Genomic DNA, 26,073 nt, shown 5'->3' with positions numbered 1-26,073 from the left:
TTCCCTGGTGTGCCAGTGCAAAGTCACAGCCAGCACTAAAGTCGAAACTTTAAGTTCTTGCTTTATCATCAATCAAACAGCGCCACCTACTGTCTCGTCCTTTCATAACACGCAACCCAAGTTATAGGTGATGGAGGCACCACAGGGCCTAATATTATATATAATTCATTATCGAACAATAAAATAAACATTGGCAGTGGCTTCGCTTCCATTATTAATAGCAAATAATAATGTATTTGGATAAAGAGGGAAAGAGCGTGTTTGTCATAACAACTGAAGGGCCTCCTCTCCCAGAACTGGAAGAAAAAAAGAGAATCATCGAGTATATTCCTTCTTATTATGAGAAATGCAAATGCACATGCACTGACTGCCAATCAGTACTTGTGCCCCTAACACAGATTGTACAGTCTTACATAATGTGCGGCAGCTTCTTCCCAAGCGGTTGCTGCGACCCCTTGAAGCTTGTCCGTCAGGTGGTTTGAGGTGCAGAAAAAAAACGCCAGGGGCCCTGTTACACATAGAGCGCACTTTGTCTGATTGCGCCATGATGCACCTTAAAAGATGTGCGTCGTGCACAAACAGATAAAGTGCGCCCTAGAAGGATGAATGCAGCTGCGAACCCGCGTTATGGGGGCAGCGCATTCAAGTGGAAAATGAAGCCGCTGCTCTAAAGCCTCCCTGTGTTTCACTGTGCAGGCGCCAACCCGCTCCGTGTTTCACTGTGAAGGCGGCAACCCGCTCCGTGTTTCACTGTGAAGGCGGCAACCCGCTCCGTGTTTCATTGTCCAGCTGACAACCCCCTCCGTGTTTCACTGTGCAGGCGGCAACCCGCTCTGTGTTTCACTGTGCAGGCGGCAACCCGCTCTGTGTTTCACTGTGCAGATGACAACCCGCTCTGTGTTTCACTGTGAAGGTGACAACCCGCTCCGTGTTTCACTGTGAAGGCGGCAACCCGCTCTGTGTTTCACTGTGCAGGCGGCAACCCGCTCTGTGTTTCACTGTGCAGATGACAACCCGCTCTGTGTTTCACTGTGAAGGTGACAACCCGCTCCATGTTTCACTGTGAAGGCGGCAACCCGCTCCGTGTTTCACTGTGCAGTCGCCAACCCGCTCCGTGTTTCTTTGTGCAGTAAGCAACCCGCTCCGTGTTTCACTGTGAAGGTGGCAACCCGCTCTGTGTTTCACTGTGAAGGCGCCAACCCACTCTGTGTTTCACTGTGCAAGCGCCAACCTGCTCCGTGTTTCACTGTGAAGGCAGCAACCCGCTCCGTGTTTCACTGTGCAGTCACCAACCCGCTCCGTGTTTCACTGTGCAGGCGCCAACCTGCTCCGTGTTTCACTGTGCAGGCGGCAACCCACTCCGTGTTTCTTTGTGCAGTCACCAACCCGCTCCGTGTTTCACTGTGCAGGCGCCAACCCGCTCCATGTTTCACTGTGCAGGCGTCAACCTGCTCCGTGTTTCACTGTGCAGGTGGCAACCCACTCTGTGTTTCTTTGTGCAGTCACCAACCCGCTCCGTGTTTCACTTTGCAGGCGCCAACCCACTCCGTGTTTCACTGTGTAGGCGCCAACCCGCTCCGTGTTTCACTGTGCAGTCGCCAACCCGCTCCGTGTTTCACTGTGAAGGTGGCAACCCGCTCCGTGTTTCATTGTGAAGGCACCAACCCGCTCTGTGTTTCACTGTGCAGGCGCCAACCTGCTCCGTGTTTCACTGTGAAGGCGGCAACCCACTCCGTGTTTCTTTGTGCAGTCACCAACCCGCTCCGTGTTTCACTGTGCAGGCGCCAACCTGCTCCGTGTTTCACTGTGCAGGTGGCAACCCGCTCCGTGTTTCACTGTGCAGGCGCCAACCTGCTCCGTGTTTCACTGTGCAGGTGGCAACCCACTCCGTGTTTCTTTGTACAGTCACCAACCCGCTCCGTGTTTCACTGTGCAGGTGCCAACCCGCTCTGTGTTTCACTGTGCAAGCGCCAACCCGCTCCGTGTTTCATTGTGCAGGCGGCATGAGTTACCATTGACTCGTTCTTCAAAAAACACACCTTCCATGTTCAACTATAAAAAAAGCAGAAAAAATTGTCTAAAAAAGCGCAAAAACAAAAAACAATAAAATACAATAAAGACAATTTTAAGACAATCATCAATAAACCAGATGTTCACCAGGATAATGCAGAATATGAACCCGACGCCTTCAGTTTAAGGATACCGGTTCATGTCACTTGTGTTGCTGCTCTATTCCAACACTTCATTAATAAGAGAAAATATACACAAATACACAATTAGCAATAAATATAATTATTGTGATATCGCCAATCAAATGATGACCCTTATTTGTTGCTTTTGTTACATTACTTTAGCTGATTTATCTGCAATATAGGTATACTATGTTTCATTTAGGGCCTGATTTAGCTCTTGGTGGACAGCGTTACTCCATCACAAACGTGATGGATATCCTGTACGCCGTATTACGATTCCATTATATCCTATGGAGGACGGGATATCCGACACGTTTGTGACATAGTAACCTGTCCGCCAAGGTCTAAATTAGGCCCTTAATATTAAGATACTTAATCAAATAATTATTCTTAAAAAACTGCTCTTCTACCATATTCACTCGTACTTTGGGTCGATAATGTTCACCTCTTCCAAGCAATTCCTTTGTGCTACTTTGACGCAGTGTTAGAGAAAATGTTCCCCTTGGAACATGATCGAAGCAAACAATAAGGACCTGAAAACATCGACTTCCTCAAGCATAACTCAAGTAATCTGCGTTAATACAAGAAGTTTCCCGTCAATATTTAAACCAACTGGATTTAAACAGTTCAATTTTTATAGCCATGTAGATTCCAGGAATTGAATTTCTATTCTTGGCCTTCCCCCTTTGATGTCTTTTACTCCCCTGTCAATGCCAATGAAGCTAAAACCTAATGTTGAGCCAGAATATTGTTCTTTAAAACATAAAGCTGGTGCTTACCTGTTTTGTCTCTTTTCAAGGGCTCTATTGTGGTCCATTTTTCATGGTTTCGAAACATGAAAATTACTTTCTACATATAGTTTCTGCCCTTGACAACAAATTACATAAACTGTGATGCTTCAGAAGCAATTGCTCACAAGCATAGACACAAGCAATAGGTTTTGGGCTTTGTCAATGTTTTTGCTAATGCTCTTAGATATCTACCAAAACAGAAAAAAGCATGATGTGCATGCATGCCTTGCGTCGTCTCTCATGCACTCATATAAGTCATGTTGATACGCTGGCCTGGTGTGATGACGTACACATATGCATGTATCACCAAACATTTGTGCCTACATGACAGTCATGACTGTAAATTAAAAAAAAATGCATGTGTTTTGACAAAGAAGCAGTCTGGCAATGATTTGCAGTTAAAGGTCCATCACAATTTAAAAAATACGTATTTAATAAACACAGAGGCCACGAACAGAGGACCGAGGAAACATCAAAGGCAGGATGGGGGAAGCCACCATGCTGAATGTTGGAATTTCAACGAGGCCGACAACTCCCTGGACAGCACCCAGTCCGGCTTCCGCAGCACAAAGACAGTACTCCTGCAGCCCAGGGGTGGTGCCCAGAGCTCTTCCAGTGTGTCCCAGACCTGTGCCATCTTGGATGCAGAGGTGTGAGGGCACTCTGGAGGCCTCTGAGTGGCCAGTGCCAGCAGGTGACATCAGAGAACCCTCCTGATAGGTGCTTACCTGACTAGGTGGCCAATCCTCCTCTGAGGGCTATTTAGGGTCTCTCCAGTGGGCTTTGGAAGAATTCACCAGAGTTCCTCTGCACCTCTCTCTTCAACTTCTGCCAAGAATCGACCGCTGACTGCTCCAGGACGCCTGTAAAACTGCAACAAAGTAGCAAGAAGACTACCATTGACATTGTAGCGCCTAATCCTGCTGGCTTTCTCGACTGTTTCCTGATGGTGCATGCTTTGGGGGCTGTATGCCTTCATCCTGCACTGGAAGCCACAAAGAAATCTCCTGTGGGTCGACGGAATCTTCCCCCTGCTTCAGCAGGCACCAAACTTCAGTGTCACTGGTACTCGGGGACCCCTCTCATCCTGATGAGCGTGGCCCCTGGAACACAGGTGGTGGACCCAAGTGACCCTGACTTTCCAGTGGTCCAACTGTCCAAATTTGGAGGAGGTAAGTCATTGCCTCCCCTCTCCAGACAGTAATCCTGTGCATCGTGTGAACTGCAGCTACAAGGGCTTCTGTGCACATTTCCACAAAATCCTGCATGCACAGCCAAGCCTAGGTCCCCAGCCCTCTGTCCTGTGATTCTGAGCTCCCTGAGTTGATCTCCAGTGTCATGGGACCCTCTTTTGCAGTGTTGAGATGACCGCCATGTTCAGACTTCTTGAACCCATGTTCAAGGACTTCTGTGGGTGATTCCTGCTTGTGCATGGGCTCTCTATATTGCTGAGGTCCCCCTCTGTTTCCTCACACAAGTGACGACATCCTGGTCCTTCCTAGACCCGGGCAGCACCCTTTTTCTTCAACCGTGACTTTTGCAGCTAGCAAGGCTTGTTTGCAGTATTTTGCCAAGGAAACAACTCTGCACCCTCCAGGGGACATCTTCTGCATGAAGGAGAAGTTCCTAGCATCTTTCATTGTTGCAGAATATTCAGCTTCTTCCATCCAGAGGCAGCCATTTTGCACCTTCATCTGAAGTTTAGTGGGCTCCTGCCCTCCCTGGACACTTTCACGACTCTTGGACTTGGTCCCCTTCCTTTGCAGGTCCTCGGGTCCAGGGATCCATCTACAGTGCTTTGCAGTCTGTTGTGGTCTTTGCAAAATCCTCTATCACGATTTTAGTGTGTTTCTGGGGAAATAGTTCTACTTTACTCCTACTTTCCAGGGTCTTGGGGTGGGGTATCTTTTACACCCTTGGTGTGTTCTTACACTCCCAGCGACCCTCTACACACTACACTAGCCTAGGGGTCCATCCGTGGTTCGCAATCCACTTTCTTAGTATATGTTTTGTGTTTCCCTTAGGCCTATTGCATCCTATTGTATTCTACAGTGTTTGCACTACTTTCTGACTGTGTTACTTACCTGGTTTTGGTTTGTGTGTATATTTTATGTATTTTACTTACCTCCTAAGGGAGTATATCCTCTGAGATATTTCTGACACATTGTCACTAAAATAAAGCACCTTTATTTTTAGTAACTCTGAGGATTGTCTTTCTTATGATATAGTACCTATATGATTTAAGTGGTATAGTAGGAGCTTTGCATGTCTCCTAGTTCAGCCTAAGCTGCTCTGCTATAGCTACCTCTATCAGCCTAAGCTGCTAGAACACTACTAATCTAATATGGGATAACTGGACCTTGCACAAGGTGTAAGTACCATTGGTACCCACTATAAGTCCGGCCAGCCTCCTACACTCATCATCTTCAGAAACGCCACCTCAGCCTGGGACGACTCGTGGTGGCCCACATCCCTCAGCATCCCCCCTGCGCCGACCGAGCACGCCTGCAACTTGGGAATCATCCTCGACTCCTCCCTATCAATGACCCGCCAGGTAAACTCTGTCACCTCCTCCTGCTGCCACGCACTCCAGAAACTCCAGAAGATCTTCAGATGGATCCCAGCAGACTGTCGCAGGACAGTCACCCATGCCTTAGTCACGAGCAAGCTCGACTACGGCAACACCCCCTACGCCAGCACCTCAACTAGGCCGCCAAACTCATTCTGGACCTCCCTTGCAGAGAACACATCTCCCAACACTTGAGGACCCTCCACTGGCTACCGGTTGAGAAGCGAACCACCTTCAAGCTTCTCATCCACACGTACAAGGCCATACACAACGCAGGACCAGCCTACCTGAACTACCGCGTCTCCTTCCACACCCCCGCCGAGACGGCCCTGGCAACCGTCCCTCACATCCGCAAAACCACCGCCGGAGGACGATCTTTTACCTACACTGCAGCAAAGAGCTGGAACAACCTCCCCTCAGACAAAGCCCGTCGCTCTCCATCTTCAGGAAGACCCTCAAGACGTGGCTCTTCGGATGAGGCCCCTTCCCCCCAGCACCTTGAGACCCTCACGGGAGAGTAGCCGCACTTTACAAATACTGATTGATTGATTGAGAAACATAGAAGCTTAAGGAGGGAAGGAGGAGAAAAATGGGAAAAATTACTAATAAAAAAACTGGATAAAGAAGGGCCTGTTAAGCAGTGGATGATCTGTGAGTGGGAGGAGGGAGCAACACGAGACGTAGAGTCGAGAGTTTCAGCGGGAAAGCAGCACATAGAGGAGCGAGCGAGGAAACACATGTTCTCGAGAGGAGAAATGAAAGAAAAAGAAAAAGCTAGTTCCCTGAATATGAGTGATGTCATCTTTGCATTTCCTATGCATATAACCTCCCCTCAAATGCATTTAATATATTTTTTTATTTTTGTGCGCTTTTTTTCAATTATAAACAAATGTTGCATTTAGTACTGGTAGCACACATATATTGTTTAATGTTTGTTTCAGCATGATGTCATAGCTCAACAATTGTTTACATATGTAATTCAAATGGTTAGTAATGTTTCACAGAAGTGGGAGAAGGTGAATGTTGAATATCATTCTGGATATCATTCAATAAGAAGATTAATGTGATTAATGTTGTTTATGATAAAATTCAGTAAGGGACTAATCTGAAAGGAGTATTGAAGTTGAATATAAGCCAGTGTTAGAGAGAGAGAGGGGAATCCTCACACTTCCAGGGACCCCAGAGATTCAGTTTGCATAGACAGAAGCTGCAAACACCCTTTCAAGGCCCTGGGCAGGTACCCCGGGGCTGCCAGACAGGCCTTATCACATCCAGAGACACCATAGTTGTTACACAGAGAGAGACAATAGTTCTCTTCACATGGAACAGCGCCTCCGTTGTTCCACTAAGGTATTCAGGTAAAAGTCAGGGCCACCTAAGAAACTTGTAAAGGCTACTTTTGGTGCCAAGATAGCTTAGAGACAACAAGGCAGGGCTCAGTGAATAAAGAAACTCTATTATACAGTTTTAATACATGGTATTCAGCAATCCCTGTATAAAATCTTGTCTCTAATTTCTATACAATCGGTGACTTGTGAGGCGCTCAGTCATCAATTACAAAAAAATGACATAAGAACTGAACTGTAACAACTTATTACAGTTGAGTTCTGGCAATGCCTGCTGCCAGAACCAGCAGAAAAGGGGAATATCAGGCCAAGTCACAAAGCATTACTAAAGCAGCTGTTTAAAGATGAAAAACAACACATTGCTTTTCTTTATTCTGTTCTGCTTTTGTAGCTGTGCTTTAAGAAGAGGATATTTATGGCAACATGTTCTTTTTTTGCACCTTACTAAATTTTAGAAAAGTTAGAATCTTTCTGCAAGTTTCTATGGACCTTTTGTTTTGTTGAAAAAAAAAAAAGAAAGTTGTATTAAACTGCTCCAAATATCAAGTCTTCCCGTCCGCCGAACTCCTAATGAGGCCCTAAGTGGTACCGCCATTCCGGTGTGCGTGTCGACGTCAAGACGCATACCGTATCCATGCTGTCAACTTATCGGAGTACTCACAGTTGCTGGTGTCTAAAGCTGGTTCGAAGTTGGTTCCTGGTGGCTCAGGACAATAGTGGTGTGGAGAGTGCGGTGGATTTTAGAGAGGACAGAGGTTGTGGCACCTGTGAGGTTTAATATAGCCTTAATAGTGGCCCTCCCTTCACCGGGAAGGAAGAGATTGCACGTTTAAGGCATAGTGCATGTGTGACGCTGGGACCTTATAGATTTAAGGATTTTGTCTGATATTAAGTTCATACATAAATGCTGTTGTGAGATGTTTAAGTAATTGAGATATTTACAATATTAATGGAATTAGATACTAACTTTCCATATTGCGGTTTTGAAAAATATACGAGATGCTTGCACCTAGTACATATTTAGAAATGTATTTTCATTCAATGAGATGTTTGCACCTAGTACATATTTAGAAATGTATTTTCATTCAATGAGATGTTTGCACCTAGTACATATTTAGAAATGTATTTTCATTCAATGAGATGTTTGCACCTAGTACATATTTAGAAATGTATTTTTATGTTGTTATTTTTTCTTTTGGAAAAAAGTACTTCTCTGAGGTGTTCGCGCCTGTTGCATAAATGAAGTTGTTATGTTGTTATTGCTTCTTCTAGGGGTGGAAGGTGTTCAGCTTTTCTGGAATGTAGGAGGGGCTTCAGTGGGAAAGTGTCTATGGACAGAGACATTGGAATTATGCGGCAGAGGTGGATCAAATTATGCAGCAGAGTTGACTAAATGATGCTGGAAGAAAAGGCAATTTCTGTGATACAATGTGACACACTCTGTGAAAGTATTACTTTATTATTTCAACATTTCTACACCTGGTAAGTGTCTGGAAAAAAGACTTCACCATGTTAGTATCAAGTTAACACACAAATACAGCTAGAAGCAACTGAAAGGTGGTCAGTCAACCTTTGTAAAAAGCCCTCTGATTTGCAAGAATCCGAGTCACTATATTTTTGTAGCCTTTAATCCTTTTGAGCTGGAAAAAAATTGGGGGTAAAATCTGTAGATTATGCAGGAGATGCCAGATTGTGAGGCAAATCAATAATTATGCGAAAATCAAAGCAGAACCGCATATTTCCAGCAGCCCTGTCTATACATGCCTACAGAGCCCTCCACGACAGCGGAACCAGCTACCTCGACCCCTGCATCACCTGGTGCGCCCCTTCCAGACCCCTCCGCTCGTCCCCGCAGGACACAAGGGTCCGTTTTTGTGTTTGTATTTTTTGTTAAATCACTGGATGCTTACCAGACACAATTCAAAATAGGCACGTCTAGCAGTTAGGCCACATCTAGGGGCGTAGCTCTGGGGGTGGGGGGCTTTGAGGTGTGAATCACCCCTCCCCCTCCTAAAAACGAATTCCGTAGTAATTAGTGGGGTACAAGTCCTTTCAGTTGGGCAATGTGAAGTGTCCCTTGGATGTCACCTGGGATTTTTATATGCTCACTGACACACACTGTATGTTTTAGAGGATTTAAAAAAAGTTGATTACTTTGAAAAGTATTGCGTTTTAAGGCCCCTTAACAATCCGCACCCTTCTCTTTCCGCTGCCCCTCAAGCCCATCTCAAGTGCTGCTTCTCAGATAATGTGGTTCGACAAGATGTCCCGGTATATGCCCCCGCCACCCCAAATGATACAAGCGACGCCCCTGGTGGCATCACCTGCTTGGGCACAGCGGCTGTTCATTGCTATCCAGGGCCTGTTACATGAAAGTCACCCGTTCCCTCTTTCATACCGTGTGAGCCTCGGTGCTAGCTAAAGGCGAGCCGTGTGTTATACATCCTTTATCACACGGCCCACGGGGCGGCTCAGTTTCACTCCAAACATTACTGCGTGATGGACAGGGAGGGCGCGGGGCTCCTGGCCCTTCACAGGGCCCCGGGGCCCCTTTCCAAGAAGTAAATACCCCTCGTTTGTTGTCATAAGAGTCTGCAAAGACAAAGGCTTGACACCAGTGCTTGAAATGGAAAAATAGAAGTGCAGGTACTCAGTACCAGAGTACCTGCTTGTTCCTGAAAGGTACTCTCCGATTAAAAGTATTGCGTTTTTCTTTAGAAGTGCAGGTAGGTACTCTCCTCTCAAAATAAAGTGCCGGTGCGCAGGACCGGCCCATTTAAAGCACTGCTCGACACTAAATAATACTTTAAACAAAATGGTATGAATTGATTTGTAACTTGACTTTCCTGCCTCTGTTTATTTTTAATATTTGCCAGGGTTCGTTGGCGCATCTCTGGACCGCATTTAAAAGTGTTTTCTAGTTGCATCTGCTGTTTGACTGTGTACAGCTAAGGGATAAACATGGCTATGGGTGAATTTGCCTATTTTATTCTCACATTAAAATGCAGGCGGTGCCGGTTGAACCTGCCAGGGGGCCACCACTGAGGCCTGGGCAGGAGCGCAGCCATCTTGGTTTGTGGTGGGGAGGAAGGCGAGACCCTTTGTTTGCTTCCCGCCACTGGGGGTGTGTTTGACCCTCTTTCAGCCCCCCGGGGAGGGTCGGGGGGGAATCACTGGGCGGGGCAGAAGGGTATATCATTGCGAAGGACAAGGAGGGACTGGGCCTTTTATCCTCGTGCCTCAGAGCTGGCGTCGTCGAGGGTTCCCCAGCTGTGTCTCCTGATTTCACCCTCAGCTGTGTCTCCTGATTTCATCCTGCTGACTCGTCCCCTCGTGGACTGTTTACCTGGAAGCATCTTTACAGTCTCCTGATTTCACCTTCGTGACTCGTCTCCTGATTTCACCCTCGTGACTCGTCTCCTGATTTCACCCTCGTGACTCGTCTCCTGATTTCACCTTCGTGACTCCTCTCCTGATTTCACCCTCGTGACTCGTCTCCTAATTTCACCCTCGTGACTCGTCTCCTGATTTCACCCTCGTGACTCGTCTCCTGATTTCACCTTCGTGACTCCTCTCCTGATTTCACCTTCGTGACTCCTCTCCTGATTTCACCCTCGTGACTCCTCTCCTGATTTCACCTTCGTGACTCGTCTCCTGATTTCACCCTCGTGACTCGTCTCCTGATTTCACCCTCGTGCGTCTCTCTCATTTGACGATCCCCTCCCACCAAGTTGCAGCATCGCCGTCTCCTGATTTCAACCCCAGCTGTACCCCCTTCTTCTCCTGCCTCGTCGGTGGTGTGGCACCTGAGACACCCAGGTGAGTTCACCCCCCAGTCTCAGGGCTGGTGTCCCGAGGGTGCGTGAATTCGGGGTGGGGGTGGATGGTAGTTACCAGGTGAATTCCAGGTTGGAGGGGTCACCATCTTCAAAACAGCCGACCAAGACACCCCTCCCAGAATGCGTTTGTTAAAAGTAGATCCGGGGTTACATTTTTTTGCCGTTGCAGTTTTATATAGCGCTTGCAAACTCGACCCGCGGGTATTGGCGCACTTTACACGAGCACCAGTTATATTAAACGAGGACACACGCATTCTTAGTAGGGACGGGGAGATTAAGGATTTGCCTAGAATCACAGGATGCTGAGCCCACGCCGAGACTCGAACATGGTTCCCAGCTCCAAAGTCCACACCTCAGGCCTTGGGATTATCCAGTGATGCGCGAGGCACATGGCTTCTAGTTGCTGGCCGCAGCCAAGGGGTGTTTGTCCGGAACTTCTATTAGTAAGTGTATCTATGTAGCGCTTACTGCCCCTCACGAGGCGTCGAAGTGCTTTCCTTGTGTGTCCGACACGTCCACACCCACCTCCCTACCTGCCACGGCTTCCGGTCTCGACCTCTTTCCCGCACCCCCTATAATGTCGAAGTTTGCAGGTTTAAGATGCTGAAAACTCCTGTTTTGTTCAGAGGTTTTCCCGGGCTGGGCAGCTCGCGGAGTTACACGCTCGCCGCTGACACATGCTATGTTATGCGGCCCGTGGGTCAGTGTTCGCCTCGGCTCGGGGCTTTTGAAGACTTTAAATCGCGCGCCGGTGAAACAAGAGGGGAATTGGGTGAATATATCTATACATATATATATATGAATGATATAGCTAGGCGCCCTCTAAGGCGGGTTCAGTCATGCCGGCGAGGTCTGCCGTTGTGCTGTTTTCATAAAATGTTGCAGTCACGACTACTACGTGTTGTGTTACACATGTGTACAGTCCTTGGGAGTTTGGGCGCTATGTCTCTAGCGCACCCCAGAGGTTCAGAGGAGGGCAGCTGTAGGCTCTGCTAGAGGCAGTAAAGCACTGTATAATGAACGTGAAAGGGTGAGTGATTGTATGAATGAAAGGATGGATGGATGAATGAAAGGGTAGATAGATAGATGGATGGATTGATGAGTGAGTGAAAGGGTGAATGCATGGATGACTGAAAAGGTGAATGGTTGCTGAAAGCGTAAATGTATGGGTTCGAATGGTGGGTGGATAAGAGAAAGGGAGATTGGATGGATGGCTGTGAGTGAAAAGATGAAATGGATGAGTGAGTAAAAAGACGGGTGAGTGAAAGGGCAAATGGATAGGCGGATGGATGGAACAATGAAAGGATGGATAGCCGACAAAAGGGTGAATGGATGGGTGGAAGGGAGGATGGATGGAAGAATGAAAGGATGATGTAACGATGGATGAGTGAAAGAATGGATGAACGTGTGACAGGGGAGATGGATGAGTGAAAAGGTAGCTAGATGGATTGGTGATGAGTGAAAGGCTGAATAGATGGACGAGGGAAAGGATGGACGGCTGAGTAAAAGGATGGGGGAGTGAAAGGGTGGATCGAGGGATGGATAGGTTTGGAGATGAATGGATAAGATACGAATTGGCAGATGGATGGACAGAGGGACAGAGCAGAAAAATAATTAAATATGGATGAATGATTGAATGGATGATAGAATGTAATTGTGAAATGGTGGATATCAGTGTGTTGGTAGAAGGATGAATGGATAGATGCTTGGATGGAAGAAACAAGAGGGCTCTTCTGAGGAGGGTCGCAGTGGCTTGCTTCACTTGTGGTGCCATGAGAACTTTGAAGTGGGGGGAGGGCATTTTAATGTTCTGTCTACTCCTTTGCTCTAATGTACTACAAGGAAATCGCAGACTGACTCATGTATTACAAGAAAATCAGAGCATGCTTTTATAGCACGCTTGCAGGCTCTAGCGTTATAAAGAAACTCAATTGAGGGCTCTCTTGTTAAAAGGAAATTAGAGCGATTGAAGGCTCAGATAATTATGTGGTGCAGAATTACTCCCCATAAATACTGGCCTGCTTGTAATGATGCTCTTGGTGTAGAGACTATACAAAGCAACACCTCTAGCTGTTGGCCTGTAATTGAAATGTATGACGCCCAATCTGCAATCCTTTGTGACAAACTCAGGGAAATTCAATTTACCTTTCTTTGATGGGAAAACGCTGACTATATTTTTAGGTCGAGTGCACAAGCGCTTTGACCTGTTGTAAATATTGTGGGCTTTTAACCACGCCCACCTCACACCCATCACTTTCACTCGTTCGTGGGCTTGCTTTTCACCAATCCCTTGATGGCACTGGTAATTTCTTTACATTTGTCCCGCCTAGGGGAGGTTTTGTTACCGCCTTGCAGACTGACCCCTTTACATGGGTTGTTGCATGATTGCAATATGCTTTACTGGGAGTGAACTACTTTGTTTTTTTGTCCCTCCCCTTCGCGCATGTCCACCACGGCACTCACAGCGCAAACTCAATAGGCACGTGTCTGTCAACAGTTGTTCTATCAGGATAGCTACTGTGCCAACGCGATGTTTCCCGTTTCTAGCAGGAAATGCGTTTCCAGATAGCCATTCGAGGGCTGGGGCGGGATTTCCCTAACTTGTATGGATTGAAGACATTGTCTTTAGCGCGCACGAGGCTGACTGCCTTCTAATTCCAAAAGCAATACTGGCATGGCGGCATTGGGGCACGCTGTCCTTTCTCACATTCAGTTCCGCTTTGCCGATGTCGTGCTTAGTGAAACTTGTGCTACCGTTACAGAGGTTACGGCACTGTGCGTCTGATACCTTGTTTGTGTGTGCGTGTGTCAGAGAAACGTTAGCTATTGTACCCTGTCTAAGTCTGCTGTTTCATGTCTCAGAGGCTCTAAATCAGTGGGATTCAAACTTTTTTATGTCCCCCCCACCAGTGGAAAAAAAAATATGGGGCCCTTCCTGCGAATTTTCCACAATTATTCTATTAAGTTGGCAATGTTTAAATATGTGTAGACATATTTAAACATTACAGTTGTTGGAAAATGGGTTATTGGTAAGGGCAGGTAGGTACCTACACTTAGCAATAGGCCACTAACCTCCACTAAGGTCCAGTTAGGTCTCAGTAAATTAAACCCAGCTCAACCCTTGGTAGCTTGGCAACGAGCGTCAAGGCTTAACTTAGGAGACAGAGTGTAAAGCATTCAAATATCACAAAACAGTAATTAAATAAAACACAGGAAACAGTTTAAAAATCCCAAACCAATTAATAAAAATAGATTATATTTTTAGCTTTAAAATGACACCAAAACGAATAAAATTGGATAAGGGGAACCAGAGATATGAATTTTTAAATAATTATTATTTTTTTAGCGCCTAGAAACAAAAAGCGCCAATCCGGTCATCTGGTTGCACCTCGACCGGGGCAAAGTCAAAGTTTCAGGCCGACCGCGATGGAGCCCTGCTCAGCTGCAGGCCGCGGGAGGCCTCGGTTAAAAGTTTACCTTCACACTTAGTCTCTTTTTCGAAGCTTTTCTTCAGCGGGACGAACCTGCCAGTCCAATCCGACCTCCTGGAGCCCTTCTCCGGATACGCGATGCTGGAATCATCTGTGGAGATTTTTGCCTTCGGACTTAGTCATTTTTTCGAGGTGAAAATCCTTCGACCGGGGTAAACCTGGATCTTGATCCGACATCCATGGAGCCCTCCTCGGAAACGCTGGCTTGGAGGTCCTGGTCAACTTTTTACCTTTGGACTTAGGGGGTCATTACGACCCTGGCGGTCATGGACCGCCAGGGCCGTGGACCGCGGATGCACCGCCAACAGGCTGGCGGTGCATCCAGGCCTATTCTGACCGTGGCGGTAAAGCCGCGGTCAGAAAAGGGAAACTGGCCTGAGGAATCCTCCATGGCGGCGCTGCAGGCAGCGCCGCCATGGGGATTTCGACCCCCTTACCGCCAGAACCTGGTTGGCGGTAACGGGTATCGTGGGGCCCCTGCAGTGCCCATGCCAATGGCATGGGCACTGCAGGGGTCCCTAACAGGGCCCCACCAAGATTTTCAGTGTCTGCATAGCAGACACTGAAAATCGCGACGGGTGCAACTGCACCCGTCGCACCCTTTCCACTCAGCCGGCTCCATTCGGGTGGAAGGGGGCCAGCCCAGCGGGAAACTCAGAATTACCGCGGCGGTCTTTTGACCGCGCAGCGGTATTCTGACAGCGGTACTTTGGCGGGCGGCCTCCGCCTCCCGCCAAAGTCGTAATGACCCCCTTAGTCTCTTTTTCGGAGATTTTCTTTACCGGGACGAACCAGCAAATCAGGCCGGGTCGCGGTTGAGGCAAGCCGGCTAGAGTTGCCGCGGCAAGTCGGTCCCTCTATGGAGCTTTTTTTTTTACAAAAGTTGTCCAAACTTCTGGGGCTTCTCCCAGATGTCCTTTTAAGGTTCTTGTGGGGTCCACAGCTCACCCCAAGGGTCCAGAAGTTCTGAGATGGTCCTTGGGGGGGGGGGGGGGGGGGGGGGGGGGGGGACTACAACTCCCAGAATGCACCTGGCGCAAACTCCTTTTTGGCCACTGGACAGTGGTCAGCTGGTCGCTTTCTTCAGGAGTTGGTGCAGGGCACTCTGGATAGCAATTTTTTCACCTGTAGCAAACAGGGAGTCCCTCCTTGAACCAGTTGAAGCCAGGCAAAGTCCTTCTTGTGGTGAAGCCCAAGTGTGCAGCTGGTGCAGTCCTTCTGAGTGCAGGTTCCAGGTGCAGGCCAGGGGTCCAGCAGGGCAGTCCTTCTTCTGTTGTTCTTCCTTGTTGGAATCTGATGGGGAACTGAGGTGTGGGTGCAGATCTGCCAGTTTTATCCTTGCTCCTGGGTGAAAAGCAGGGGGGTCTTGGTTCTCCAATCAGGTGCAGGGTCGTCCCCCTGTGATGACCACTTCCTGGGAAGTGTGGCAAAAAATCAACCCCAGGAGGCAACGTTCTCCAAAAATCCATCATGGCTGAATCTGATTTTTGGAGGTTACATCTGGCTGAGCCCACCCACTGGTGTGGCTAAAAATCATAGACACACCCCTCTCCTGCCCTCTCCTAATCTAATCAAGGGGGCACCCAGTTGTCTGGGGTTGCAGGATGTGGGGGTGTTGCTGGTTGCTCCAAATGTCCTTCTCTGCCTTTGAAGACCAGTTTGTCAGCCCTCCCCCTTCCTGCCTCACCATCTGCTGAGGGGAGATTCTCTCCCACAGGCACATTCCTTTGTGTGAAGCCAGGCCACTTCACACCTCATCAAGGCAGCTTGGCAAAAGCTGCTGCAGGCTGGCCAATCAGAGCACAGCAGCAAAAACAATGCAGGGCTGAAATTGGCAACTTTTCAGGTAAAGTTTAAAACTCTTTACCTGAACAAGTTAGGCACCATCAGAGTCAGGCAAAACACCAGTAAAAAGTAGGAAATGGGGGCAAAAAGTTATGGGGCCTCTGCAATCAGCCCTGTTTTCTCACAATGGTTAAGTTCTGTTACTGTTTTAAAGATGCAATCAAATACATTACGCCAAACATGGGCAGGCCTTTTTTAACTTGTAAACATATTCACAGTTTGATGATTAGAAGTGGGGGCTTTGAAGAGTATTTGGAATCCCCTCTCTTTTGATGCATACTTCCAGCTTGGAAATAAGTGACAAGAGAGGTTACTGATGGCCCATTACAGAGCAGTTTACTGCTGATCATTTGTTTCCAGCTGAAAATAAAGGCCTTTTATCAGCATAATGCTCCTTTTGGCCAGAGCCTGGGGCCCCCGCTGGGATCACTTGAGGCCCCCCTACGGGGGTCCGTCCCACCGCTTGAAGACCCGTGCTCTATAACAAAGCAATGGCTCCCGCTACATGATTTCCACGGGCCCGCCTGTCTTCTTCGGCTAGCCACCTGATAACCCCTACTAACACCTGACGTCTGGACTGGAAGCACTGTCATAAGACGTGCTGGGAACACGCTTCTCCCAGTTGGCCAGTGCATCTTACGCAACCTCTGTCTTGATTGACAGAGAAAATGAAAATATGGAAAAACCAACCCTATAAAGATACACAGAGATAACATCTGGAATAAGATTGGTCTCAATCCATAGCGCCCCACTTAAAAATGTATTGACAGTGAAAACAACTGTACCTTTGAATAACCACTTTATTGGAAAGGACCTATGCATCCTTGTTTTTTTCTGGTCTGGTTTGCACCAGACCAGTAACAGATGCGCCAAATTGTACTCAAGCAGCCTCCTTTTCCCAGGATATTCCAGCTTTTGCACGCCGTCTAGGTCTGCGTGTCATAGAGAACCAGTAGACTGGTTGTGTAGTGTGTCTCATAGCGTTATCTGTCATGTATGTACCACACGTTCTGTAATTCAAGGGGTGACTTTTTCAAAAGTTTCAGAGGTTTCCATCACAGACCAAGACTGAGTGGGTTTTTGCAGATGGGTGCTCTGGGGTTGCAAGCAGACCAGACCCAAACAAGAGGCTTTATGCCTGGCACATTGGCCGATGGCCCACGTTCACAAACAGTTCATGACCCGAGTAGATAATGCTCAATAGTCAAGTGTGTTCTCTCACTCTAGCTGCTGTTTTGACCATTACTGTCTAATGCCAAAAGTCTATTTCCGATAAAGGTTTTTATTAGGTTTACATGATGCAATTATGCAATTATGACCATGATTTGGGCCAGCTTAACATTCCTATTACACTATGACTGTTTGAACAATCTCGATATGTTTGGGTGACTCTTCTAGTTAATTTCTTGTTACTCCTCCGTGGCTGTCTTGTTTTGGGATTTGCGTTAGCCAGCCAGCAACTCTGGTGGTGGGCGGTGAATGTGGTATTCTATTGGAATTAGCATGGCAGATTTAAATTAGGATGCTAAGTGGCAAAAAATTTATATTTGGCTGCAGGTAGAGGAAGAAGATACATGGAAGTGCTTTAGCTATATGCAGGGCCCCCGGAATTATGTGGCAGGAAAAGACCAAATTATCAGGCAGGGTTGACCAATTTTTGTGGAAAGAAAAGTCCAGTTATGAATTTACAGCACCAATAGCCCTAACTCAATCAAATGCGAGATCTATTGCAATGGAAATGCTTGTTTTTTTACTGGTACCTCTTTACAAGCGGTTGCGTTAATTTAGGTTGTTGGTATTTTAATTACGTACTTTTATGTCAGCTGTTCTTTTGAGAGGCAAGGGGTCCCTTTTCATAACTATGCAGGGACACAGTAGGTGAAAGGGATATGCATACTATTCATTCTTTTTGCCGAAAGTGTTGAGTTTTCTTCATCTGTAAATGTTTTCCTCTTTTGTAGTATGCCCCGGACATGAGTCCGTGCCAGTGAAGTCAAGCAAGAAGTTGTCCAAGATCCAGCCGCTGACATCACTGACGAGTTTCTGAAGGAGATGCTCCTCGAAGCCATCAAGTCCCACGGCATTGAGTGGGTCCGACAGCGGATTACTGGAGCAGGCTCGGTATCACCCATGCCCCAGGAGAGCCAAGTCAGGTCTCCAAAGAGGGCCCGTAAAGTCCCCGCCAGGTATCGCGACACAGACGCACAGCCAGCCCAGCACAGGGCAAGCACTGTTGAGAACATCGTCCTTGTGCCCCACAAGAAGGTTGAGTCCCCAGTGTTGGGCACTGGTGGTGCCCCACCAGCTCCTGTGGTCTTGAATGCTGCGCCCATCCAGAGTCCAGCTGTCGGGGGTGCTACAAATAGCAACATTGGACCCATAGGGCATCAAAATGTTGTGTTAAAAGCAGTGAAACAAGAGGTGCAGGTCAATGTTTCAGGCACAGCTGCAACTTTATGTAGAGACATAGGCTCCAGAATGTCCTCCTCCCTCCTGGGTTTGCGGATGGAAATAAAAGAAAAGATTTGGAGCGGAAAATGCTGTGACATATTTTCTCTGAGTGACACTGAATTTGTGTCTAAAAGCGACAAAAAGTGGACAGGCCGAACCTTACAAAACTGGACCACAGGTTTCTGCGCTTACGCTTCTGTCATCTGTGAAAGACAGCCAACGCTGGCCCCACAGCTGTTTGCCTACATGAGGTTGATTTGTGGCGCAGAAAGAGATTTTTCGGGCAATGCTTGGTTACAGTATGATGCCAAGTTTAGATGGTTGAAAGCCCTCGATCCAGAGATGGCCTGGGATGAGATCCAGACAGGTCTTTGGTTCGAAATGGTGAAATCTACCCTTATAGACATGAGGTCTGCTAAGTCCCCCCAGAAAGGGCGCGAGTGCTGGGAGTACAATAAAAACGCGTGTCGCAAAGGAGACCGGTGCAAGTTCGAGCACACATGCACTTTTTGTGGGTCACGGGGTCACCCAGAATTCAGGTGTTTTAAAAAACATGGCAATGGCAGACGACGTATCAAGTGATAGCAGTCCCTCCTTAGAAGCGCAAACTCACCCCGTCCGGCTGCAGGTGTAGACGCATTTGCTTAGTACAAACTCTTTATTTGAGATCAGGGTTTGTTTTCGGATCCAATCTGGTGTAAATCCTCCCCCCCCCCCCCCAGAAAAAAAAAATCCGCTCTTAAAATAATTGTGAAAGATCTGGAAAGCTCTACCAGCGTCTAGGGTTACATCCCCTTTTCAAAGATTTTATATTACTGCTGCAGTTATAGGCCTGAAAAGAGCCAATTCAATTTCATCTCATTCATCACCATAGTCACCAGGCTCCTCCATCTCTGATGGGTTTGAATCTGCAAGTTGCACAGCCTTGCACGCTTCTTCAGGGCAAGCAATCACTAGCCTCTCGGTGCTAAGGAGGGTGGCCTTCTTGGCACAATCCAACATTGACTGGGACTGTGGGGTGCTGTCAATCCACACTGAACATTTTCCATTGCTGGGTTTCATGTCTGAGGGACAGTGTTGGCCAAATGCATGCCATTGAAGTGCTCCCATTTTTTTTTGGAATGTTTAGCAACTTTCTAGAAGAAGCAGCAACTCTTGGTGGGGTCAGAAGGCACTACCCACTATGCAGAGGATTTCATTCTCTTGGGCCCTCCAAAGAGAATAGATTGTCTTGTCGATATAGTTGGCACAGGGAAGGGGACGCTTTAATCCAGCCACTACTGGGGGGCACACCAACAAAATTGCGCCAATTAAATTGATTCTGTAGGAAGTATTTAAAAGTTTCTTCAGCAAGGAAAGAAATTAAAACATTGCTGGAGATGAGAGTTCTACAAGGTCACACATCACCAACTGCAGATCCTGTATGTGAATTCAGTGTCTGCATTCAGTTTATCCCTGTGTGTTAGGCTTTCTGCCCAAATTAACAAAGTCTTGTTCCAGATATGCAGAACTCTGAATATGAGGTTCATTTTGCTCTCTGTGAGCTCGAACTTTGATCACACATATTTGTAACAAAAGCAGTCCCAGGGCGCCCTCCGTCCTTCCAGAAGGACACCCCATCTCACTAACACACTTCCTTGTAGGCTGAGTTAGTGATCCAGGTATTCAATGCTGGTTGATCTTAAAAAAAACATGGCAAGTGGATAGAACAAGTTGATTGAAATGGATGTTGTTTTGCATTAAAGAAAGAAACCTTAGAACCCCTGGAAGTCAGTTGTGTGACAGTCATTGAAAACCCCTTGATGAAAGTATTAAACCAGTTGGAAAATCACAACATGTGAAGACGAAATCTTCTGCAGTTGCCTTCAATGCTAACTTTAAAGTGGTCCCAGTTGTGATGAAGGCAGGAAGAGGCGGCCCCACTGGAAATTCCAACAGATTTTTGAGACCGAAATGCGGGATCTGTCTTTTGCAACTGAATCTAATGCTTGTTTTTGCCTGCTCCAGGATCAACGTCTGGTTGTGTAGACATGCTTTTATTCACAGGGCAATCAAAACGGATTTGGCTCCCCAGTGGCAGGAATGGAGGTCTTTGACTGCTCATTGCCACTAGGGGTGGGAATGTTTACCAGGTGTGTGGAAAGAGATGGTGAGAAGACCAGGGGCCTTCAGTGACTCGGACCTTTAGGGCGGCATTCAACCACACTCCAAAGCCAATTGGTCAGAGGCTCTGTTTCATGCACTCTTCAGGGTGCACGTTCAATGTCCCTAACTCGGGCACATCAGGTCCAGAGGGAGGCCCACGCTCAAAAGACGCAACTTGTTTATTAGCAGATGAATCACATCCATTAGGGGACAGTTTTGGGCGCCATTTCTGGCATCAGCGGGGTGACCGTAACCTACACTCTATGGTGGCCAGAACTATTTGGCAAACATGTGGCATCCTGGTTTACAGACATGATTGCAAGTTGTTCTTGTTGTAAGTTTTAGAGTAGCTTGAGACGAAGGATGGCCGGTGTGCCTTTCACTCCCAGACCTTGCGGAGGGTTCCTCACATCACCAGAATCCTTTGCACGAGGCAGGACTGGGGCAGGCCCAACCACAGGAGGCTGTGTTGTAAGTATGCTACAATGATAGGAGTTAACAATATTGTCCCATTTAATATTTTCTAGCATTACATGTAGAAATGTAATTTTGTTTTCTTGATACTAGTAGAGGTCTGTATTAAAGATGGCCACGGCCTTTAAATTCCATCTTTGTTGTGATCCTATGTGTGGTTAGCGCATGCGCAGGCATTGCTGTTTGCTTCTCACAGCTTGGCTGTCCCTGGTTGTTCTTCAAGACCCACTTGCACCGCGTGAATGGATGTCTGTGTGCTGAATACTAACAACCTCTCCTCACAGAGCCACAATAAAAGGAAGCACAGTGTCATTGTAGTCACAAAGAAACAGTGGTTGTCTTAAATGATCATCGTCAGATAACAGTGAACTTTGAAAACTGGATTGGCAGGCTCTAGCCTACGCCACCTGGGCCTGACAAGACTGCCAATATTGTGGCAGAGTGTATTGTTTGCAACTCAATAACGAATTACCAAATCGCAAATTGGGTTTGCGATTCGATATTAGACAGTGGTGTGCTCAGGGTGCCCTTTCTTAATACCAAATCACGGTGGTATGCGTTAAGGCTTTGCGACCCATGCTGTTGCAAAACACTCACATTTTACCACCTCTTTCAGGTGGTTACCCATTTGCAATTTTGCATGTTGGTAAAACATGTTTTAAGAGCAGGCAGTGTTCCTGCAGACTGTCTGATCCTAAAAAATGAAAACAAAACTTTTTTTTCTGGAAAGCATCTCGTTTTCCCTTGAAAAATGGGCTGCATTAAAAAAAATTAAAAAAAAACATTTAAAGAAGAAAATGAAGTTTTTAGTAGTCATGCATATCAAACTTTACATTGTTACTTGTTTGAGTGGAGTAAAAAATGGATAAAACATTTTGTTGGATTTACAGATCATTTCTACAAAACTGGGAGCAATTTGAATTACATTGCAAAATCAAAATTGGAAATGTGGCTTGCAGGTTTTTATAACGAACGAAAAACTATCCTGTCACAAAGAAACTTTAAAGAAACATTCATTCCTCCAAACTCAGGCAGGCATTTCTCCATTCACTTCAAGTCACTAAAGAGAAGAGCTTTCAAAACCGTCTTACACCACATCCTATCAGATATAAGCTGTCACACTGGCACCGTACGCTTCAGTAGCCCACAAACTCATCTGTGAAGTGCCACACGTCTCATCACTCTGCCCAACTCTTTTCAAGGAATACATGATCCCTCTGGCCAACGTCATACAGGCCCATGACATTAACCTTCTCTCCTACACTGATGACACATAGGGTCTTGTCTGAGAGTGAGAGAATCAGTTGTGTGCCAGAGGGATCATGTATTCCTTGAAAAGAGTTATTTATATGTATATAGTCACTGGGAAAAAAACAAAGGTTACAGGGACGGTATAGTTATGTTCTGAATTTACTCGTACAAAAGCATAAAAATTCTGCAGTTATGGTTAGAGTTCTTTCAAGTAACTATAACTCACGCCTAAGGTAGCTAAAATGCGCGCCCCCACCATGCACAGCTTTTTGTTTAAAAATGTGACTGCTAATGTTTTATATATACTTTTATGGACGTTAAAGAAGTTATCACGACTGCTGTAATATCTGGGGTACAGAGCAGTGCACAGCCCTCCTCCTCAGGCCGATCTCAGCCCCAGGGACCCCATCCCCTGGGGCATCCAATCACAATGTTGGGGACCGTGGGGGGGAGTCGGAAGGCCCCCACAGTCCCGGCTGGCTCCCCGCCTCCTGCCAGAGCCAGCTTTGCTGTCACAGAAAGGGAGCTGCTAAAGCATGTCCCCCTCTGTGAAAGCAATGTTTCCTCTGTCTCCCTGCCTGCATCTCTGTGGGCAGGGAGACAGAGGAACCCTCTGCTCACAGCGAGGGAGAGCTGTTTGACTGCTTTCTCTCATCGTGAGCAGAGTGTTTGCTGTGACTTGGCAGCAGCCGTCAAAGCTGCAGCCAAGCCACAGCAAAGAGCTATGTCCCGGGGGTGGGCACCCTGAGACATGTCAGGACCTGGCCGTGGGAGGTGGCCGTCCCCAGAGCAGTAATAGGCCCTGGAGGGGGGCCCCATGTGCCCCCCTCCTTATTTTTTTGATAAGCCTGGGACATGGCCCACCTGGGGGCTTAAAAAAAAACAAGCACAGAAGACCGCATTTGTTTTTTTTTCCTCTAATTTTTGCTGTGAATTTACGGCACTGCTGCAAATTTGTGGCAACACCAAATCAAGGGGGTAGGAATTACTCTACCCGGCCCCTTTTCTTATTTTTTTACTTTTTCCCTGGGACTAGGCCGAAGATGGCTGCCAACACTTCCTGGTTTGAACTGTTAGCAGCCAATCAGAGCTCTGCAGCTCTGTGCACAAGCTCTTACTCTCTGCAAAGTCATCAGGAGGACCTTCGGCCCTAGATATACAAATGTATTTTCCTTTTAATTTATCAAAAACTACTAACTGAATTTACACCAAATAAGCAAAAGCGTATTCTGAATTAACATGGGAAACACAACTTTTTTTACTTACCCTTTTTCTCGCCCCTGCTTGACGGATCACCCCAAACCTTTCCATGCACAGCAAGAATCACCGGCAAACTTAAAAAAAAAAAATTGTGAAGATTCGTCAAACTGTGCCAACGATATAGGCAAGTTAAATGCTTTTTTTCTAGAAACATGGTCCTAACTATAACTACCTACTAGCGACCACCACTAGGTAATATAAATATATATCTAAAAACAGTGGCAGTCCGGACATAGTTACTATAGGAAATTGATTAACTGGTGTGCTAATAACATTGGCGGCATTTGACGAATCATCATGGAAGAAAAAAAAAGCTCATCCACCTTCCTGGAAAGTTTTAAGTAGGGGTGTGCGGGGAGCTCTGCTCAGTTGGCGGAGCTAATTGAGTTTTTGGAACTCAGTGCTGTGCTTGGAGCGTTGGGTTAGTCCAAATACTACGCTAGCCCAGTCAGCGGAGCGGGGCTCACCCGGTGCACACTGCAGCCCAGTTATGGGGCGCACAGCGCAAGTCCAGAGGGAGGCAGCTGCCGCAGACTCGTTGCTGTCGGACAACGAGGAGAGGAGGACCTCCACGGAATTCCAGAGTTTTTATTCAACTCTGCGGAATTCCGCCGAGGCGGACTCCATGACCTCTGTCCAGGCCTAGTTTTAAGGTGATATGTCAAGCAGGAGCAGAGAAAAAGTGTGTGTAGGGGGGCCCAAAATACAATTTCCCTATGCAATACCCATCTGTATTTTTGAACAGCGCTACCACCAAAACGGTTGAATAGAACAACACCAACTTTGGCGGAAAGCTAGATCTTTACCCAGAAATCTGCTTTTTGTAATTTGGTGTAAGTCTCCTCAGTAGTTTTTGAGAAATTAAAGTTTACAGTTTCTAAGTATCTGAATGGTTGGGTTTGCAGGACTTCTGTGTGATCTACTGGCACACACCTTCAACGAATAAAGCGATCTGTTTGGCTGAGGGTGCTTTTTTTCCAATTAACCTCCTTGTTTCTACAGGAAGAAGAGGCTCTTGTGAATCCTGCTGGAGCATACTGACTGGCTGGCTGCAACATGAAGACATGGTCCTGTATCCTGAAAATTTTCAAAATATAAGGTATAAGGGCGCAGTGTGAGGGTACCCTGACCCCCGTTCCTTGTGGGGAGTCCCAGAGGGGCCTCCCATCTCCTTAGAGCCAAATAAAAAAAATAAAAATTGTGGGTTTCTGTGATCCTGCTGAAGGAGCACAGGGGCCCAAGATGCCTTCTGTTTGAGTCCAGCAGGATCGGACACCATTAAAAAAAGGGGGAGGCATGAGTGTCTGATGGGTTGACCGCATTCAGGGAGGTGACCCTGCGGGTAACCCATGCCACGCAGTCAAAGGCTGTGTGCGGCAGGGTGTGGATGCCGTGGAGGCTTAGGCCTGTATTTATACTTTTTTAGCGCTGCATTTGCACCGCTTTTTCACACAAAAGTGGCGCAAACTTACAAAATACAATTGTATATGTATATTTTGTAAGTTTGCGCTGCTTTGCATAAAAAAATGACGCAAAACCGGCGCTAACAAAGTATAAATATGAGCCTTTGTGCGCAAGGCCTGACCAGGAGCCTAGCCTTTTAGCAATCCCCACACCATGCGTGACAGAAGGCCGTGCACAGTGGGGGCTGGTATAATTAGATATGATAAAGTAAAATATTACTATCCGTTGAAAAATCCCAGAAAATTTGCTGAAAAAATATAGGTTAATGTGACATTATAATTAGGTATGGTAATAATATCTCACTTTACATATTTAAAAATCTTGGAAAGTACCTGAAAAAAACAAACGTTAAAGTGACGTAAAAGGCGAAAATGTCAGTTTTAATGGAAGATTTTAAACTTTAAAAAACACTGTAATTCACCAGTTATAGTTACCTGAAGTAATTATAACTCACACCCTCGCTATTCAGTGCTCAAGTCCTCACATATTACATCACTCATGACATATTCTATGACATTGAAGACAACACTGCATGGGGAGGGCACAAGTTATAGTTACTTCAGTGAACTACAAGTGTTGAATTTCAGTGTTTTTTAGTTTAAAATATTACATTAAAACTGACATTTTCACCTAACTATGACAACACTTTAACCTTTGTTTTTTTCAGTGAAAGTAGACTGGATAGGTTATGGAGCATTATTTGGTAATGAAATTAACTGCATTCTCCAATCTTAAAATGGATCACATTGAATGAAATTCACACATGAGCAAGCCCTCCCTACCTCCGTCCCACCTTCAATTCTTTCAAATTTGTATAAAAGTTAACATCGTCTTGTCTGGACACCAGCAATAATTTTGTGAATTTGGCTCTCACAGGTATATTAAGCCAACTCTTTTATAAAAGGATGGATACTGCTTTTTAAATCGATTGTGGGTGTAGAGGGTTGCCGAGGGA

At 46.5% G+C, this 26,073-nt stretch overlaps 1 protein-coding gene across 1 annotated transcript; it reads left to right on the top strand.

Moving 5' to 3' along the window:
- Positions 1-10,088: 10,088 nt before the first annotated feature.
- Positions 10,089-19,240, top strand: LOC138248849 (uncharacterized). The gene is made up of 2 exons (XM_069202803.1): positions 10,089-10,717; positions 18,035-19,240. Exon 2 carries the CDS (start codon positions 18,126-18,128, stop codon positions 19,104-19,106), a length of 981 nt encoding a protein of 326 aa, XP_069058904.1. The 5' UTR covers positions 10,089-10,717; positions 18,035-18,125; the 3' UTR covers positions 19,107-19,240.
- The last annotated feature ends 6,833 nt before the right edge of the window (positions 19,241-26,073 follow it).

The sequence above is a fragment of the Pleurodeles waltl genome, chromosome 8 (assembly GCF_031143425.1).
Source record: "Pleurodeles waltl isolate 20211129_DDA chromosome 8, aPleWal1.hap1.20221129, whole genome shotgun sequence".
In the NCBI taxonomy this organism is placed as follows: Eukaryota; Metazoa; Chordata; class Amphibia; order Caudata; family Salamandridae; genus Pleurodeles; species Pleurodeles waltl.
This window is presented reverse-complemented; position numbering and strand designations above follow the sequence as displayed.